The sequence below is a fragment of the Genypterus blacodes genome, unplaced genomic scaffold (assembly GCF_046128005.1).
Source record: "Genypterus blacodes isolate CSIRO-AG114 ecotype Tasmania unplaced genomic scaffold, CSIRO-AGI_Gbla_v1 ptg000064l_1, whole genome shotgun sequence".
Lineage (NCBI taxonomy): Eukaryota > Metazoa > Chordata > Actinopteri > Ophidiiformes > Ophidiidae > Genypterus > Genypterus blacodes.
In genome coordinates this window covers 2458385-2475506 of record NW_027466876.1, presented here as the reverse complement: position 1 = coordinate 2475506, position 17122 = coordinate 2458385, and the positions used below count along the sequence as shown (strand labels likewise).

Below are 17122 nucleotides of genomic sequence, written 5' to 3'. Positions count from 1 at the left end.
ACATTTACTATGCTAATGCTGGATTCAAGTGCTACAGAGTATCTGGCTGTCGTAACCTGCCGTCACAGAAGAACAGTACACATGCACAATATACTGTATATTCATCACATTACCTCACAGCAGTCTGTACGCAGAATTCAATGTAATTTCTAGATTTTGGTATGTATATGTATAATCCTGAATAAGTGAAGCGTTTAGGGAATAATGGTGTTTTTTCCGATTTAGAAAACGCAGCATTCGTTTACGCTTCGTGACGTCACGACGCTCTCCGTGTTTGGTTTCGGCGCCGCACCGGAGCCGACTGACAAACATGGAAACAACGGGGACTCTACCGGAGGAGCAGCAGGACGATGGAAGCATGGACGGGGACCGCTCCGTGTCCAGATCCGGCAGGTAGTGTGTAAAGGCAGCCTAGCGTGTCACAGGTCCCGCCGCTTTGATGGAGCTGTGAACGCCGCTTAAGTTTGCTAAGCTAGTAGCTACGCATTGGGCTAGCTAGCTGGCGTCCACGCGCATTGTGTTGTCGTGGCTGAAATATACAAAATAAAACATAAACACAGTATTCTGATAGATACGACAAAATGTACACTAACAGTAAAGCAGCAGTAGATTAGACAAATCAATAGGGAGGCGTTTGAGGTGTTTTAGCTTGGTGCTTTGTTACGTGAGAACCCTATAGCGTTATATAAAATTCTTTTATCTACCTTTGTTGAACACACTTATTGTAAGTCGCTTTGGATAAAAGCGTCTGCTAAATGATCGTAATGTAATGTAATAACGGTTCATACCGAGACCCCCTGGTTCACATACATACATATGTCGACGAAGATGAATTATTAGTCAATTCATTCCGTTTTTTTTTTTAAATGACGAAGTCCCGGTTTTCTGGATCAAAGTATGTAGTCAGGACACAGCGAGAGAAAACATTTGAGACAACATCTCCTCCATTTCACAAGTAAAGGTGTCAAACACTGTGGAATGCAGCTCTAATTATGAATCTACATTTGAGTATTTATATCTTTAAATACAGTATAATGATAGAAGTGGCACAACTCAAATGTACTTTTTAATTATTGAAACCCCACATTTGGTTAACTGGATTGAGCAAAGGTGAATTCCTCAAATTCCAGAAAGTTAGTGAGTTTATTTTTTACGTTATGATAAATTGGATACTCAGATGAAGTTAATGTCAAAGTGACATTGTTTCTGACTGAAACATGGTGAGATGTTTGTTCACACACCTGTACGCTGGGAGTTCACAGGAAGCCCTGCTAACGTCCATGTCTACTACACTGTGCTGTAATTCATAAAGGGTGAAAGAGGGGATCAGGTGTCTGGCTTTGAGCCCGGCTAAGGTGTCTCTGAGAGTGAGGATATCCTGTATCTTGGGTGTGTTGGCAGATTTCCATTTAACAGGCTTATTTCAATAGCTGGTCAGAAGTCGAGTGTGAGATCTGGATACTATCAGCCAGTACAGCTTTCATATCGTATCGGGTATAATGAAACTGAAGTACGTCTTAGCAAAAGGAGGTTGCGTTACAGTTGAGGATAGTGAGAGTTCATCCACACAATTTCAGCCAAGTGATGACAGCCTTACTCATGTGAGTGGCGGCCCTATCATATGCTGTGCTGCTTCCAGGGCAGTGGTGTGATTTCCTGGGGAGGGTTGTAAAGTACTGCCATCTCCCCCTCAAGCGCACCAACAGCAGAACCGTCACTGTGGAGAGAAGGATGAATGGGGAGGTTCTAGAGTTGGACGGGCTTCCTCTCCTCTCTCTGCAGACAATGTACTGGAGAGGGCATCTGCAGAGCTTCAAGCGTCATGTTGGCGTGCTCTTATTCTGCCCATTTATAGCCTCACAACTGAATGGGTACATTTGGGCAGAAATGAGCCGCTTTTGTTTCTTCAGTTTTTGTTACAATGTTGCTAAACCCCAGACAACTTGACTTTTTGAAACCTGCAGATGCCCTTGAGTGAATGTATTGCCTGTTTGGAGCAGCAGCACGGGGCCAGCTATGAGCATACATGGCATCTCTGATGGCAACATACACAATTAAGGGGATGCAGATTAATACTACAACAAAGTATGAATTCATTCATGTGCCTTGTGATAATCAATGTTGATGGTTTTTAGATTCATAATAAGTTATGTGGATGTTGACTCTAACCCTTGAAAAACCTGATAGGTTAGGTAGATAAGGTTGAATATTTGCTCATTTGGTGCAAGTCCTTTGATTGTTTATCTGGATTTTGGAGCTTATTATATCAATCAAGAAAATACGGCAAATGTGTGAAATATTCTGTGTGTATAAAATGTTTACTGCTGCATTGTAGTAACTCCCTGCTCCTTGTCTGTTTTTATAGCTGCACCTCCAGTGGAAGTGGCAATGACTCTTTAGACGACGTGCCAAACCATATTCCCCGGTGCCCTTTAACCCCTTCGTTATCGCCACAAAAACGGACTACCAGCCAGTCTAAGACCGAGCCTCCTCTGCTAAGAACCAATAAAAGGACCATCTATACTGCAGGGAGACCGCCCTGGTACAACGTCACAGGCACCACCTTCAAAGAGGCTTTCGTCATCGGTGAGACAACAGAAAATGTCTTCTCTCTTCTCTTGTGCTCTTGTTTACTTTTTTATTTAATTTAGTTATTTACTGTGGACTAATATCTTGTTGATCAGGACAGATAAGTTTTCGCCACAGGATGTGTCCCAGCCGTAAAATGAACTGTGACACAGAGAGAGGAAGCGAGCAAACGTGCAAAACTGTGTGTACACATCTGCAGGAGCGTGTACAAGTGTGTGGTGTGTGTTTGACACCCGCGGAGGCAGTGTTCCATGGTTAAACACATCAGATTGGCATGGGCGGGAAAGCATGGAGAAAGAGGTGGACACAGTCTTTACTAGGCAATCTGTTATTGTCAATGGGCCACAGTGACTGGTTACAATTTCACACTCGGCTGTACTGTTGTCGATGCGGCCTCTAGTTTAAAGAACCGACTGGGCAACTGAGGGGAATCGGGTGAAAGCTCCGCCCGAGTGGAAAAAACAAGCCGCATCAAAGGTCAATATAAGGTAGCGAAAGGCCGATTAACGGGAGAATGAGCAGAGTTAGAAGCTTGGGGGAGATACAAGCTTGGAGGGATAGCTAGAAAGGCGAGACGGATGAATGAAGCAGGGAAGAGGTGAGGTGAGGACAGCAAACACACAGTTGCTGTATTGCCTGTGTGGTATCTCTGCAGTCTGCTTTTATAGATAATAGAAAAGGCCATTTTATCTGCTGTAACAAGAAGCTCTGTTTCATTAATATGGGACACAGGGGAAAGGCTTTGAATGAAAAAAAAAGAAGTGTAAAATTCATATCCTTTTTGTAAGCTCTCCAAAGCCATTGCAAGTCAGCATTTTTAACCTGGATGGGTCGTATCTGCACAAAAACCCAATTCCAGCACTTCACTGCTAGTTGATTATTTCACAGACGGAGCCCCCGAGGCTATTTCTAAAACCTCTACGCACAAACACTCAAACAAACACACATAGACATTCCCAGAAAGCGCATCCAGTTCTTTGGCCCAGTTCCCAGGATCGTTGTCCAGATAGATTACTGCCGTGGTCTTAAACCCAGGAGGCTGAGTTGGGTAAAGCCGAGCCGATGATGGTAACAGTTCCTCCATCTGCTGCTCCATTACATCGGGTTCTACATAAAATGTGCCGTGGCGCTTCCCGGCAAATAACTGCTCAGTGGGTAATGGCTTATCATAAAGAACTTGTGTCACATTTACGCCAAGTGTATTATTGAAGATTACTACCATTATTTTCTAGGGACAGAGATGTGAAACCAATTTACTTATGTGATTTTTCTGGCATTATACTGTATGTCTCGTTATCCATTGGTCATGGTGGTGGCTTCTTTGTAGGTCTCTGTGGGGGTAGTGCCTCTGGAAAAACCACAGTAGCCAATAAGATCATCGAGGCTCTGGATGTCCCCTGGGTGGTTCTGCTCTCCATGGACTCTTTCTATAAGGTACCAAACCCAAATGATAACACATGAGCAGTTGCATAGATATGGTGACATTACATCCACTCAATACTGAGTTGAAGGCCCAGATTTTTAGGCCACTGTCCAGAAAGCCTTAAAACAATATTCTGGAGTTACTCACCATTGTCTTGTTCCCTTGTGGACAACGGGTCCTTAATCCTGTCTTCAGCATAATTGCTTAAATCTCCTCACTGTTTGAACAGAATAATTCTTATCAATTATAGCCCTCTCCACACTACGACTAGAAATCGATTGAATTTCCTCTGCCCCTTGAGAGAGTATAGGAAAGAGAGCCATTATGTCTGTATGTCCTCATGGATCAACCCTAGTGGCTGTAGTCTATGTCTATTTAACACTGGTGAGTAAAGTAAATGGTACGGTTTGTCAGTTTGTCCACTGATTGCTTCAATTTGAGACCCATTCCAAGAGTTATTTCGTGATGAATTGTGGTAGTTCACCCATTTTTTTCAGCAAAGGTTGTAGTATTCGCCAAAGAAAGGAAAGCCTGCTCTTGCCACTTCACCATTTATAGTAACTAGATGGTGAATGACCAAAAATACATAAGAATCAGACATGTATGTGTGTTTATGTTTCTCAGGTGTTGAACAAAGAAGAACAAGAGCTGGCAGCCAAGAACGAGTATAACTTTGACCACCCCGACGCTTTTGACTTTGAGCTGCTAGTCACCGTTCTCAGGAAGCTGAAGAAAGGAAAAAGCATCAAAGTCCCTGTCTATGACTTCACCGCTCACTGCAGACGTAAAGAATGGGTAAGACCCCCCCACCTTCTCATTTACCGTCTGCGGGGGTTGATTGGGTGTGTGCCATGAAATGAGTTTATACAGTCGGCTAAAATTCCGCCCGCACGACAGAACATTCTGTCCCCCCGCCCACCTTCTATAGAAAGTTCTTGGCAATTCTCTACCACCCTCCTTCGGGGACCTTCGACTCCCAGTTCAGTCTGACCTGCAATTACATGGTTTCTGTGCCGTGGGAGAGGGTCCTGACGGGGTTCAGCCATTTTGTGGTTATGGAGTCCTTCTGGCGATGCCCCATGCAGCTGACCCCTTAACACACAGGACCCCTATTAGACCCAGAACCTTTTGAGCGTGCCCTGACCTCTGAAACCTCAACTTCAGATACTGGGTGCCACTTGATCGCCTGGACTCAGTCTGCCCACAGCAAGACCTTGTCATAGATTCCGCCTATTACAATCTGCATGTTCTCCTATTCAACGCGGTGATCAGGACTGAAACTTTCCCTAGATAATTGTCAGGAAGATCTCACTATCCTTCTGGGGCTAAATTGCCCTCCTATGGGTACAGAAGACTGTCATTTTCCTCTCTCAGTACTCTCCATCCAATTTCATCTGGACCCTCTTAATGAGATCCTCAATGAGTTTAGATTTGGGCCCATGTAATTTATGCTCAGATCCCTCCCATACCAGAACATTCTGTTCACGCCCACCTTCTAGAGAGTTCTAGGACATTCTCTTCTTCTTGGTGTTGGAATGATAATCAGATATGTTGAAGTGATTATAGAATTGCATTTGCACTGCTGTAATGATTAGTTGAACTATGGATTACTTGATTAAAATGTCCAATCTTTAGAATTTACTGAACAATCACTAGTAATTACCAAGTTAAAAAGCCAAAGATCTTCTAATTCCAGCTTCTTTAGTGTAAACATTTGCTGATTTTTCTCTTTCATATCACTGAAAATATCTTTGGATTTAATTAGACCTAAATTGATGACATATTAGGCCATTCCTAATGATACCTACATGTTACTGCCCACTTTGTGTTTATGTTATAGTTCAGCGTTGACCAAAATAAGTGAAGTCATCCTTCATTTTTCTTACTTTAGTAATTGCAGATTCTTACACAATTTCAAATTGCTGCTGCAATTACCGATCACTGAATACAACGAAGATTAGATTAGTCCTCTGAGAAAAGACCCTCTGAGCCAATTTAGATGCTTACTAATCTGCTTATCATTCCGGGCTTAGAGCACAGGACATTACCCAAGCAAAGACCACAGATTCCCTCGCAAAAACAGTGAGGAGAATCAATCAGCCAGCGTAGCACAGTGACAAGTGCTCTCTATTTCTTTGCAGTGTAATTTCATGGCTGAAAGGCCCAACACCACGCAGGGGAATTTGCCTATCAAAGACAAATCATTTCATGGGCCTTTTGTGTGGTGGTACCACTGAATGTAATTAAGCCTCAGGCACCCAGGGGTGTCAGCTCTGAGGGTTAGCTATCTGGTGGCTGGATATAGTGTTTGTGTGAGTGTGTGTTTCTCTCCCAGGTATATGGTTGAAAGTAAAAGTAGAGGTCACCTTCTCTCTCTCTCTGTGATTCTCTCGCTCTCTCTCTGTCCCTCTCTCTCTCTCTCTCTTTCTCTCGTACTTAAACATGTTAAGTACCCACTAAATCACCTCTTTGGAAAGAACGGGGAAATGAACGAATCGATAAACACTCATCTGTTTCTTTCGAATTAATTTCACTCTTTCACACACAATTCTCTCTCCCTCACTTTTCGGCCCTTATTTTCTCGCTCTGCCTTGAAAGAAATCAATACGGAGGTGTCCACTTCATTGACTTTGGCATGAAGCTGGTCAGAGGAAGGTAATAGGATTGTGACATACTCAGCACCATTTTGTCTTTGATTGAGACAGTGATTGATAACCCCCCTCCCCCCACCCCACCTCCCTCTCTCCCTCCTTCTGTGTATCTCATGCTCTCTCTAGTTGTGTGCTATTTGTTTTTATTGAAGCAAACATTTTACATGACATTGCGTGTACAATTGTAGGATATTTTGGAGATCGTTTTTTATATAGAAAGAGTAGTAAAAGGAGAGATAGAGAGGAAGAAAGGTTGTATTGTTATTACTTTTGTTGTTGTTGAACTTTATACGCAGACCCTGAGGTAGAATACAAGTAGTTTGAAATTGCGATGATGTCATAGGGTGATTGGGCTTGTATAATATGCACATATTTTAGAACATGTGTCGGGAAAAGCAATACTTTGTAATGGAATATTATAATTAATTATATGTCTTATGTTGCCAAGAGGATTGTTCTCTATACTTTCAACATTTTGACCATATCACCCACCCTTACTGTGTAAATGTAATTGTTTTAGGTGGAGTCCACTGTTGGATGGGTGTGCCAGAGCAGTAGTTTTGCATCATTACCACGAAGAAGTTGCTTTGCGCCTCTTTTAAATCCCACTTTCCATATTTCTTCATAGAAAACGGTGTACGGGGCCAATGTTGTCATCTTTGAGGGCATCCTGGCCTTTGCCAACAAGGAGCTCCTGAAGGTAAGACTTCCTCAGGGAATCTCCTGTTCCTTCTTGGGGCTCAGCAGTTGCTTTTGTTTTTTGAAGCAAGTACACCTCAAATAATTCACATGTTCAACATCCAATTTGTTTTAGCTTGTGAATGAGATTTAAAAAGAAAGTCAAAAATGGAATCAGATATATTTATTTTTTGCTTCTTTTCCCTAAAATGGAGTTATATATGATTGCCTACAGCTGTAATTTAGTTTGCTTTTAGATCAATGTGTGAGTAAGAGGGGGAACAATGGGAGAACAATCGTTTTCACTGTAAGGTCAATGACAAAGAGAAGAGGTAAGGGCTTTACAAAACAGCTGCTCTGAGTTGTTCATTTAAGAGGTGAAGTCATTGTGAAGCTGTCAGAATAAATGGGTCTTCCTATGAACCTTCCTCCAATCCAGACCTGATCACCCCACGACCTATTTGACTGTCTTGAGTTTGAATGTGCCAAAAATTAAAGTTTGAAATCAAATTGTGTGTGTTTGAGTGCACGTGTGTGTGTGTGTGTGTGAGAGAGCTGGGCTATGATGATAAGGCGTGTATCCTCCCCTGAGACCCTCTGTGATCCCCCTCTGGTTCACTCAATGAAAGCCATTGTCCATTGTGATTAATTGTTCTGTGAACTTCAATACAATTATAGCTCCATATCTGATGCAGTGTCCACACACACAACCCAAGTGTGTGTCTGTGTGTGTGCGTCTTTGTGTGAATACTATATAAAAAAAATCAGGATCAGTTGTTTGGGGGTCTGTTTGTTTTTTCCAAGAGGTTTCTATAGGTGGAAGCATATTCTGCTCCTCCCTGTCCCTATCCCACCTTTTAATGGGAAAAGGAACAATGTCTCCTTATTTGCATTGCAACATTTCATGACATACAGGAAGCTGTCACTCTGGTCAAACAGTTTAATTATGGTCTGATCAGATGTCAGAATGTATTGGAGCTCTTGCAAAATGGTACTGTTTTTGATCATGAAGAAAATTGGTTGAAAAGCTGGAAGTTGTGTATCCTTGTAGGAGCAGGTTAGAGTTTGATCTACAGCCACAGCCTTGCTCTCTAACCTTTGAGAACAATCCACTCTTCATTCTCCTATTCCAAAAGGTTGACAACTGTGCTTATCCAGCAATATGCCTTCTTCTGGTTGGTCAGTTTGTCAGATTTACAGCAGCGGGAAGCCAACGGTTTGTTGCGCAACTGAGTTATACACCGTCATTCTCATCTAAATCACTCACGGAGTGCTCTTTATTTCAAAGTCGGTATCATCATCAGTAGTTCTCTTTGTGAGAGAGATTGTAGCCTTTTTGTTCTACCAGTATTGTGATGCAGGTCATTGATTTCTCCTGGTTTTGCTGAGTATTGGTCCAGTTTAATGGGGCTTTCCCTTTGGATCTGACATTGCATTTTGAAGTGACTGATCAGTGTGTCTTTTGTGTCCCTCCCTCCAATATGTTCTCAAAACAAGTAAGCTTTTATAATTAGGAAAGCCCCGTAAGTGCATGTCAACAAAGAAAATGATATAAAAAACTATATCCCCCAGATTGATGATATCCTTTTCCTATCTGCCAGTTATTAGATATGAAGGTCTTTGTGGACACGGACTCGGACATCCGTCTTATACGGAGGCTGAAGAGGGACATTTCACAGCGCGGGCGGAATATCAGCGGCATCATCAAACAATACAATAAGTTCGTCAAACCTGCATTTGAGCAGTACATTGAGCCCACAGTACAGGTGGCCGACATCGTGGTGCCCAGAGGTGAGTGCAGTGTGTGTCTTTGCAATATATGAACTCTGCAGGAACGTTGATATTGTAGTTTGAAGTATGACAACATTCAGGTTAAAATGTCACTAGAACTGTTGGCGACCTTGATGTCATGATGTCAGCATTTGATTGACTGATATTGATGTAAGCCAGTAATTGATCCTTTAAATCCAAAACAATCATGGAAAAAGAATCCAGTGTGAAACCTATCGTGTCCTTGTTGGTGTCCTCTGTGTGTTGACATTGTCTCATTTACAGGCGGGGAGAACTTTGTAGCATTGGATTTGATTGTCCAACATGTCCACAGTCAGCTGGAGAAGGTAAGGATTCCTACCTTTCGCTCAGATTGTCTTTCTGTCAGGGAGTTGAGCCGTGAACAAGATTTCACCGGTTCAGCTCATTAACTTTGCGTGTATTTGTAGAGAATGCGCTGCCTCAACTGCATATTGTGCTGATGAGAGGATCACACTGCACTGTTGCCATTTGAACTATAGGCTGCAGTTGCTGCTCCCATGAGTGAACGGACAGGCCTGCATCTGTAAATGGAACAGATATAACAACAATACACATGAATGCAGTGCAAGAAACATGGCTTAAATGCTACGTGTTGATGTGCTTTAAAAGAAAAACAAGCCTGAGACTCACTTACACAATTGGAAAGTCAAGATAATGGAGCTAAATCATATTTGTAGACTTGTCTATTTTACCACATAAGATGAGTGCTGGATCAGGTCAGGTGCAGGGTGTTTGTAGTGGCGTCTTCAACCACTGCCCCCTCTGCTGGCTGACTGAGGTAAATGGCGGTCACATTTTCCTGCTGTGCTCGACCGTCGTAAACTAAACCCCAGCACTGCTCAGTGAGCTGGTACTATCCTGCAAACCAGTAAAATATCATTATAATCGTTTAAATCCAAAGCTATGGGTTTATTACAAGAGGCAGTTTGAGTCAAGTTAATCAAATAACTGCTTCCTTTTTTCCCCCAGATGTGTGAGCTTGGTAATACAGGTCTGGCTATGTAAGATTAATGACCATACAAAGCAAGGAGACAAGCTCGCCATCCCTCTACACGGCATTTTCCTCTCAGCCAGCTGCTTTATGAACTGTATCAAACTATGATCTGTTACACGCTCACCATGTATTATCTCTCACTGAGAGTCATCAGGCACAGATGTGTGAAACTGGGATGACCAGAAGCACACACTAACAGGTTAACACACAGTTTGTGTGTGTGTGTGCATGCATGCATTCACGTGTGCAGGCGTGGTAAACACATGGCCTGTAGTGAGGAGTGACAGATTGCTTTAGTGTTGAACATAATTGTACACACTGAGGAATTACAAGGTTGTTCTTGGATTACAAATCTAAATGATAACGAGAATGGCATGCACCATTTGACATGTTTTTATAGTAAAAGGTATTTTCTGAAACAAGATGTGTAGAGTTTACACTCTTGTCTTACAATGAGACTCCAGAGCATTGTAGTTGAAGTGGGATGTTTGAGGCGAGGTTATCAGGATTAGATTTGAATCCAAGCATCGTTATTTTCCCCCTTTGGCTTTGTTTTTGTGGTTTTAATGGTTGACTTGATTTTACTTTCTACAATTGGCTTACCTCATGTCTTTCTCTTATGTTTCTCACTGTTTGCGCACACGTGTGTGTGTGTGTGTCTCTCCGTGTGCGTGCACGACCCCCTTGACTGGCTGAATACTGTCTAACCATTCCAGCGTGAGATCACTGTGAGGTATGCCTGTTAAGTGCTCTCTCTACGACTTCATCTCCGCCCTCCCCTTCCTCTACCTGCACCCCCCCCCCCCCCCCCCCACACACACACACACACACACACACACACACAGACCCATACTTCGTCATTAATGTGTAGCGAAAAAGGGAAAATGAACAATGTACTTGTTTTTCTGTGTGTTTTTATAGATTACACTCATTCTTCTTCCTATTCCTTAGTGTATGTACAGTTCTACAGTAGTGGCATTCACTTGCCCTCCGTCTGCCTTTTTTTCTTTCTTTTCCTGCTTCTATTAGTTTGCGTCGTTGCCTTTCATCAGAAGAGACATAAGATGCACCAACAACTTGGTGAAGATGCTGTGATAACGGGCAAACCCTGTAATCAAACACAAGATGCCTCGTGGCTTTATTGGATTCTGCTCTGTCGAGTTTAGTCAGTGCAGAAATTGATATCGCCGTCTCTCCAATGGATTTCTGTGTGTGTGTGTGTGAATGCTGAGCACTGGTGGAAACTCTCAGTGAAAGCTCTCGTCTCATTGTGATCTCTGTGGTCTTCCAGCTATACACAGGATTAAGGAGATACACAGAGAGTGAAGATCTAGAAATAGACATTTGTGTAGAAACAGGGTGAATGGAATGATTTTATCTCTCCATAATGTGTGAGTGTGCTGCTCCACGCCATCTAATGTCTGACTTTGATATTTGCTATTTACCTGAAACCCAGACAGTCTTTTTGTTCAATGCTTTGAGTCATGAATCTGGATCTTTAAAGAGAGAGATCGGCTTAGTGTTCGACAGATTGTGTTATTTTCAGACATTATAGGCGATGACCCAGTGTCAAGAGAGACAGCGGTGTCTCACTTTGCTCCGCTGTGTCTGCTCTGCTTTTGCCTGCAGGGCGTTGATTTCTCTCTCTGTGTTTCATCTTCCTCCAATGAAGCTTCTATCAGGATGTGCATGCTTTTAAGTCTGCTGCAGGCTGCTCGATATGTATAACTGCCTGCCTGTCTGTGTTCATTTGTTACTGGACCCTCTAATATCCAACCTGCCTGTGAAGCGAACAGACCAAATCAACCTAATCTGTTAATGACAGACATATTTCGCTTTAAACCCTGACCAGCACTGCAAATATCTGTCCACGCTACCACGTTTACATACAGTGCAGTGTATCCTAAGCAGAGCCAAGTGAAATCTTGTTCCACTGTTCAATTCCAACAATTACAGTGAATAAAAAATGCGATCAGTGAAGATGTCGCCTGTTTAACTCTGGGTGAGAGTGGAGCTCATCACATCTAGTCCGGCCCAAAGTCGGCGAATATTTCCCAGCGTTTGTTGCTGGCTGAGTTCATGTGGAAGTACCTGGAGTGTGTTCAGTGCAGGAGATGGAGGCTGTGAGCAATCTGTATCTTTAACTAGAACCAAGTGAGTCACCTAACATGAACCCACTTGTATGATGAATTAGATTGCTGCTCCACTTCAACCAGAAACTAGAAAGTGTGTGTGTGTGTGTTTAGGGTTGCACAGCAATGATGTATTGGGGCCTATATGTCCACTTTGACTGCTCTAATGCTGTTCTTTCTCTTATGTTTTTCTTTCTTCTTGCTCCTGGTTTATTTTCTATCCTTTTTGTTTCTCTTCTTTGCCTCTTACCCATCGTATTGTTGCCTTCAAATGAAACTCTGTGGCCCTCAGAGGAAGCTCCGCTGGGATATGTGAGGCTCAGCTTGTGCATTGTTTTTTTTTTTGCTTTGTCGTGGCCTTGGAAGCACAGCTCTGTAGATTTGATGCCCTCCTCTAATTTGTACTAAAGTATCCCAAAGAATGCATCGCCATAGTTACGCTTGTTTGTTGTCACTGGTGCCTTTTGTGACCAGAATGTCTTAAAGAGTGATGTTTTTGAATAGTTTTTGACTTCTCTATGCTGGAGGGACAAAGTGTGTCACCCTTTAACAGTAAATGCATGTGCTTGACTGTTTTTTGTGCTAAAGTTGCCGATTGGTGTAACTGCATTTTTAGTTTGCTTCCTATCACCACTGCTCTCTCTGTGTTGCTTAGATTTAGTTAAGTGATTATGTGTGGACAGAATAGAGAACATACCTACTTCACGTTTAGATCGACTGCATCATTAAATCATATCAAGATATTTTCAACGTCTTGTATCGGCCTCTTCCACATTTACTCATATTTCAGGCCGACATTATGTTTGGAAAATTTGACAATTGCACTTTCATTTAAAATCAACTTCTGTGAATTTTGACACAGTTGATGTTTTGCTTGATATGAGTTTGTGGATCCAGCAGAGTTCAGAGGTTATCACCAGTTCTGGCCAGTTTTAGTCTGACCGTCATTTTATAAACACGACACCACAGAGGCCAGTTTGCCTAATTCAATAATATACAACACAACCATGGGCTCGCCTTTGATACAGAATGTGTGTGTGTAAAGGGAAGTCTGGTCTGCTGCTTTGTGTCGTTTTGTGATTGCCGATGTCACTGTTGGTAATCTGTGTGTCTTGTCGTTGTTGTGGTGTGCGCTTGATTCAGGTCCGCTCTGGCTTCAGCTCACCAGGGGCAGCCCTTACCTGAAACCCTCAGCGTCATGGAGAGCACGCCACAGGTCCGTGGCATGCACACCATCATCAGGTCAGTGCTCAAACACACACACGCTTCACAGGTGTTTCATATTCCAGTATATATACACGACAGTAAATATAACATAATAAAAGATAGAGATTCAGATCATAGTATTTAGTTTTAAAGATGAAATATGTAAGTAGTTATAGTAATAAGTGTTGAAAGCCAGTCTAACACATCTGCTTTTCACCTTTATGTGTGTGTAGGAACAAGGAGACCAACCGTGATGAGTTTATCTTCTACTCAAAGAGATTAATGAGACTTCTGATCGAGCACGCCCTCTCCTTCTTACCGCTCAAGGTGTGTGTGTGTGTGTGTGTGTGTGTGTGTGTGTGTGTGTGTGTGTGTGTGTGTGTGTGTGTGTGTGTGTGTGTGTGTGTGTGTGTGTGTGTGTGTGTGTGTGTGTGTGTGTGTGTGTGTGTGTGTGTGTGTGTGTGTGTGTGTGTGTGTGTGTGTGTGTGTGTGTGTCCGTGTGTGTGTGTGTGTGTGTCCGTGTCCGTCCTCACTCTCAATTCTGTTTAGGGACTGAATCTTACTGGCAAAGTCCATTGAGTGAAACTGTACAAGTAGAATATAATTTCATCTTTCTCGACATGTTTGAATGTCTCTTCTTCCTCCTCTGTCCTCTTTCCAGGCGGTGTCTGTGGAGACGCCCCAGGGTGGCATCTATGAGGGCAAGAGGCTCAGCGGAAAAAGGGTAAGTGTGCTTTTAGATCCTGGTAATTGCAACAGAATCATAAACATAATCACAATAAGCACATCATGGTGCTGAACTGGTCCACTAAGATCTGGTCTACAAAGTGTTGACCAATATACAGAACATCCAGCTGATTTTACCATGGTGATGCAAATTCAAAGTCCTGATTTCTTCATGTGAGTTTCTGTGTGTGTGTGTGTGTGTGTGTGTGTGTGTGTGTGTGTGTGCGTGTGTGTGTGTGTGTGTGTGTGTGTGTGTGTGTGTGTGTGTGTGTGTGTGTGTGTGTGTGTGTGTGTGTGTGTGTCCGTGTGTGTGTGTGTGTGTGTGTGTGTAGATCACCGGTGTGTCAATCCTGAGGGCAGGGGAGACCATGGAGCAGGCTTTGATGGCTGTATGCAAAGACATCAGATTAGGGAAGATCCTCATCCAGACAAACCATGACACAGGAGAACCCGAGGTGTGTGTCTGAATTTTTGTTGGCATTCAACTAAAAGGCCCTAAAACACACTGCCTGTTCTTGACACACTCTATGTCTTTCTCCTCCAGCTTCACTACCTTCGTCTGCCCAAAGACATCAGTGAAGACTACGTCATTTTGATGGACAGCACCGTGTCTACTGGAGCTGCGGCTCTCATGGCCATCCGAGTCCTGCTGGTGGGTCCAAAAAAACCGTCTGCGTCTGATGGTTACACTGATTCTACGCTGACACCAGCTTGTTAACTAGCCCAACCCCCCGCCCTCTCTCTCTCCTGTACAGGACCATGATGTAGCGGAGGATAAGATCTTCCTGTTGTCCTTGCTCATGGCAGAGATGGGCGTTCACTCGGTGGCCTACGCCTTCCCCAAGGTCCGCATCATCACCACCGCAGTGGACAAGGAGGTCAACGATCAGTTCCACATCATACCAGGCATCGGTGAGGATGTATTTGTTTCAGTGCTGCTCAGGTGGTTTGTTTGCGTGGTCAGCTGTTGGTTAGGGTTCAAACTCAACTTCTGCTTATCAGACAGGGGGGATTGCCAGATTGTGACCCTGACACCATCACAAAGAATATCTAAGAGTCCTTAACAAAGGGACCTATGTGACATTGCAGTGGTGTAAAAGCTCACCAGAGTCGGGCAGTGTGAAGCTTTACAAGTGTCTTTAAACTTTATTGGGATTCGGCTAAAGACGGTAAGAGGCAGAGTTATATGGGAGCGAGGACAGGAGCTAAAAATTAAACAGACGCTGAATCACATTTATTGGAAAAATGTTACTGCGCTGATCTGACACGTCATGCTTCGCACCACCTATTTGATTGGTATCAGAGCCAGAAATGGAAGTCAACATGTTGTGGATGACTCTGTTCTCTAATAGCTTCCATTTGTTTCCCCTTTATTCTTCCTCCTGAGCAGTGAGTTTACAAGCAGCATGGCCATAATGCAACACGGGAACAAACACAGCACAGCTCCGTCAAGTAGCAATGAAAGTATGAATCTGTTAGGCTGTGGAATAGAAATGTTGGACTTCTTCGTATGTGATTTTAAATCAAACTTAACCTGTTGTTGTTGCCTACAGGAAACTTTGGCGATCGATACTTTGGCACTGATGCTCCCTCAGACTGGTGTGAGAGTGATGAAGGGATGGACTACTGACGGCAGAAAAGAGGGGAAATCAGGGATGTGGAGGCACTAAGCCATGTACACAAGTTGAGAGACCTTCCTCCGTCCCTCGCTGCTCTGCCCAGGGAGGGGACCTTGTTCAAAATCAAGGGGAACTGAATGGAGTTTAATATTCCATTATTATGAGTACTGCTGAGGTATTTTAATGAAGAGTTGCATTCACACCAGGCAGGATTTAACGACTACGTGCTAATGTGCTGTTGAATGAGAAGGTAACCGAAGTGTCTTTCCCGCCGCGGAGAGTGTGTTGTTTTACAGAGGCGGACACACACTCGCCTATCCAATAGACAACTTCAATCTCCAAAGCGATGACCATAAGGTGTTCTGAGAGCAAAGCTTGCTTAATGATTAAATACTTGATCATGGTGTAAAAGGTGCTGCAATTAATGGTCATTTTTCATGTTTTGCTGCAGGATGTGAAGTTTTTGGGGGGTTTTGATAAAATAATGTTAATGCTGTCCATTGGGGGGGAAACTGTTGCAGAGTGATGCTCTTTGCCTTCACAGGTCTTTGTAAATACGTTAGCTTTTCAATAATACTTGGTAAAGTTGGCAAGAGATACACTGTTTTAACGCCAACGTGTTTATAATCATTTCTTTTGCACAGACTTTGTGAAAGTTTTATCAGTAATGTCAACATTAACAATACATTTATAGAGAAGCCTTAGATTTCAGAAGTGTAGTTGGCACTGGTAAAATAGTGACATTCGTTTTCAAATAACTTCATTTTAAGTGTAGTTGACTTTACTAAAGCTACATTCACTGGAAGGGAAGGTAGGGAAATAACAGATATTTTCAGATAATGTAGAATCTACATATAGTGTTTAATTCTGTAAATGGGTTTTTAACTTCAATATGGACTGAGAGGCATAATGTTATACTGACATCACAAAGTGCAGTCAGAGATGTGTGTGTGTGCTTTTAATACGACGTGTTGCCAGGCAGCAAATCCTGACAAATGTACATCATTCTTAAATTAATCCGTTTGGTAAGTTATTTAGATGTTCGTGTGGGATGATTTTTTTAAATGAAGATCTAATGTTTCACTGATCATATGACCAGGATGGAGATTTGTACTGTCCACAAGTGACGTTTGCTGACATTGTAAAAACACAAGTTATTTGTTATGTGCAGATATTTACTTGACAAATGGTGTTGTGATCCACAAAACCTCTAACTACTTGAATTTTGTTGTATGAATTCAGGTTTTTATGCCATACCATACTTGAAATTCAGCTACAATCACTTAATGTTG

General features: G+C 42.8%; 1 protein-coding gene across 1 annotated transcript; it reads left to right on the top strand.

Moving 5' to 3' along the window:
• Positions 1-243: 243 nt before the first annotated feature.
• On the top strand, positions 244-16980 carry LOC143004158 (uridine-cytidine kinase-like 1). Its single transcript, XM_076155065.1, has 15 exons — positions 244-393; positions 2366-2586; positions 3917-4023; positions 4637-4807; positions 7292-7363; positions 8943-9132; positions 9397-9458; positions 10864-10880; positions 13423-13521; positions 13719-13812; positions 14147-14209; positions 14544-14666; positions 14756-14863; positions 14967-15123; positions 15765-16980. Exons 1-15 carry the CDS (start codon positions 311-313, stop codon positions 15839-15841), a joined length of 1644 nt encoding a protein of 547 aa, XP_076011180.1. The 5' UTR covers positions 244-310; the 3' UTR covers positions 15842-16980.
• The last annotated feature ends 142 nt before the right edge of the window (positions 16981-17122 follow it).

What these genes read in the sequence shown, in the direction of transcription:
- LOC143004158 (XM_076155065.1), top strand. Translation starts at nt 311, where the DNA reads ATGGAAACAACGGGGACTCTACCGGAGGAGCAGCAGGACGATGGAAGC. An exon ending in CCATGGACTCTTTCTATAAG is followed by an intron (nt 4,024 to 4,636) that starts GTACCAAACCCA and finishes TATGTTTCTCAG; the next exon opens with GTGTTGAACAAAGAAGAACA. An exon ending in ACTGCAGACGTAAAGAATGG is followed by an intron (nt 4,808 to 7,291) that starts GTAAGACCCCCC and finishes ATTTCTTCATAG; the next exon opens with AAAACGGTGTACGGGGCCAA.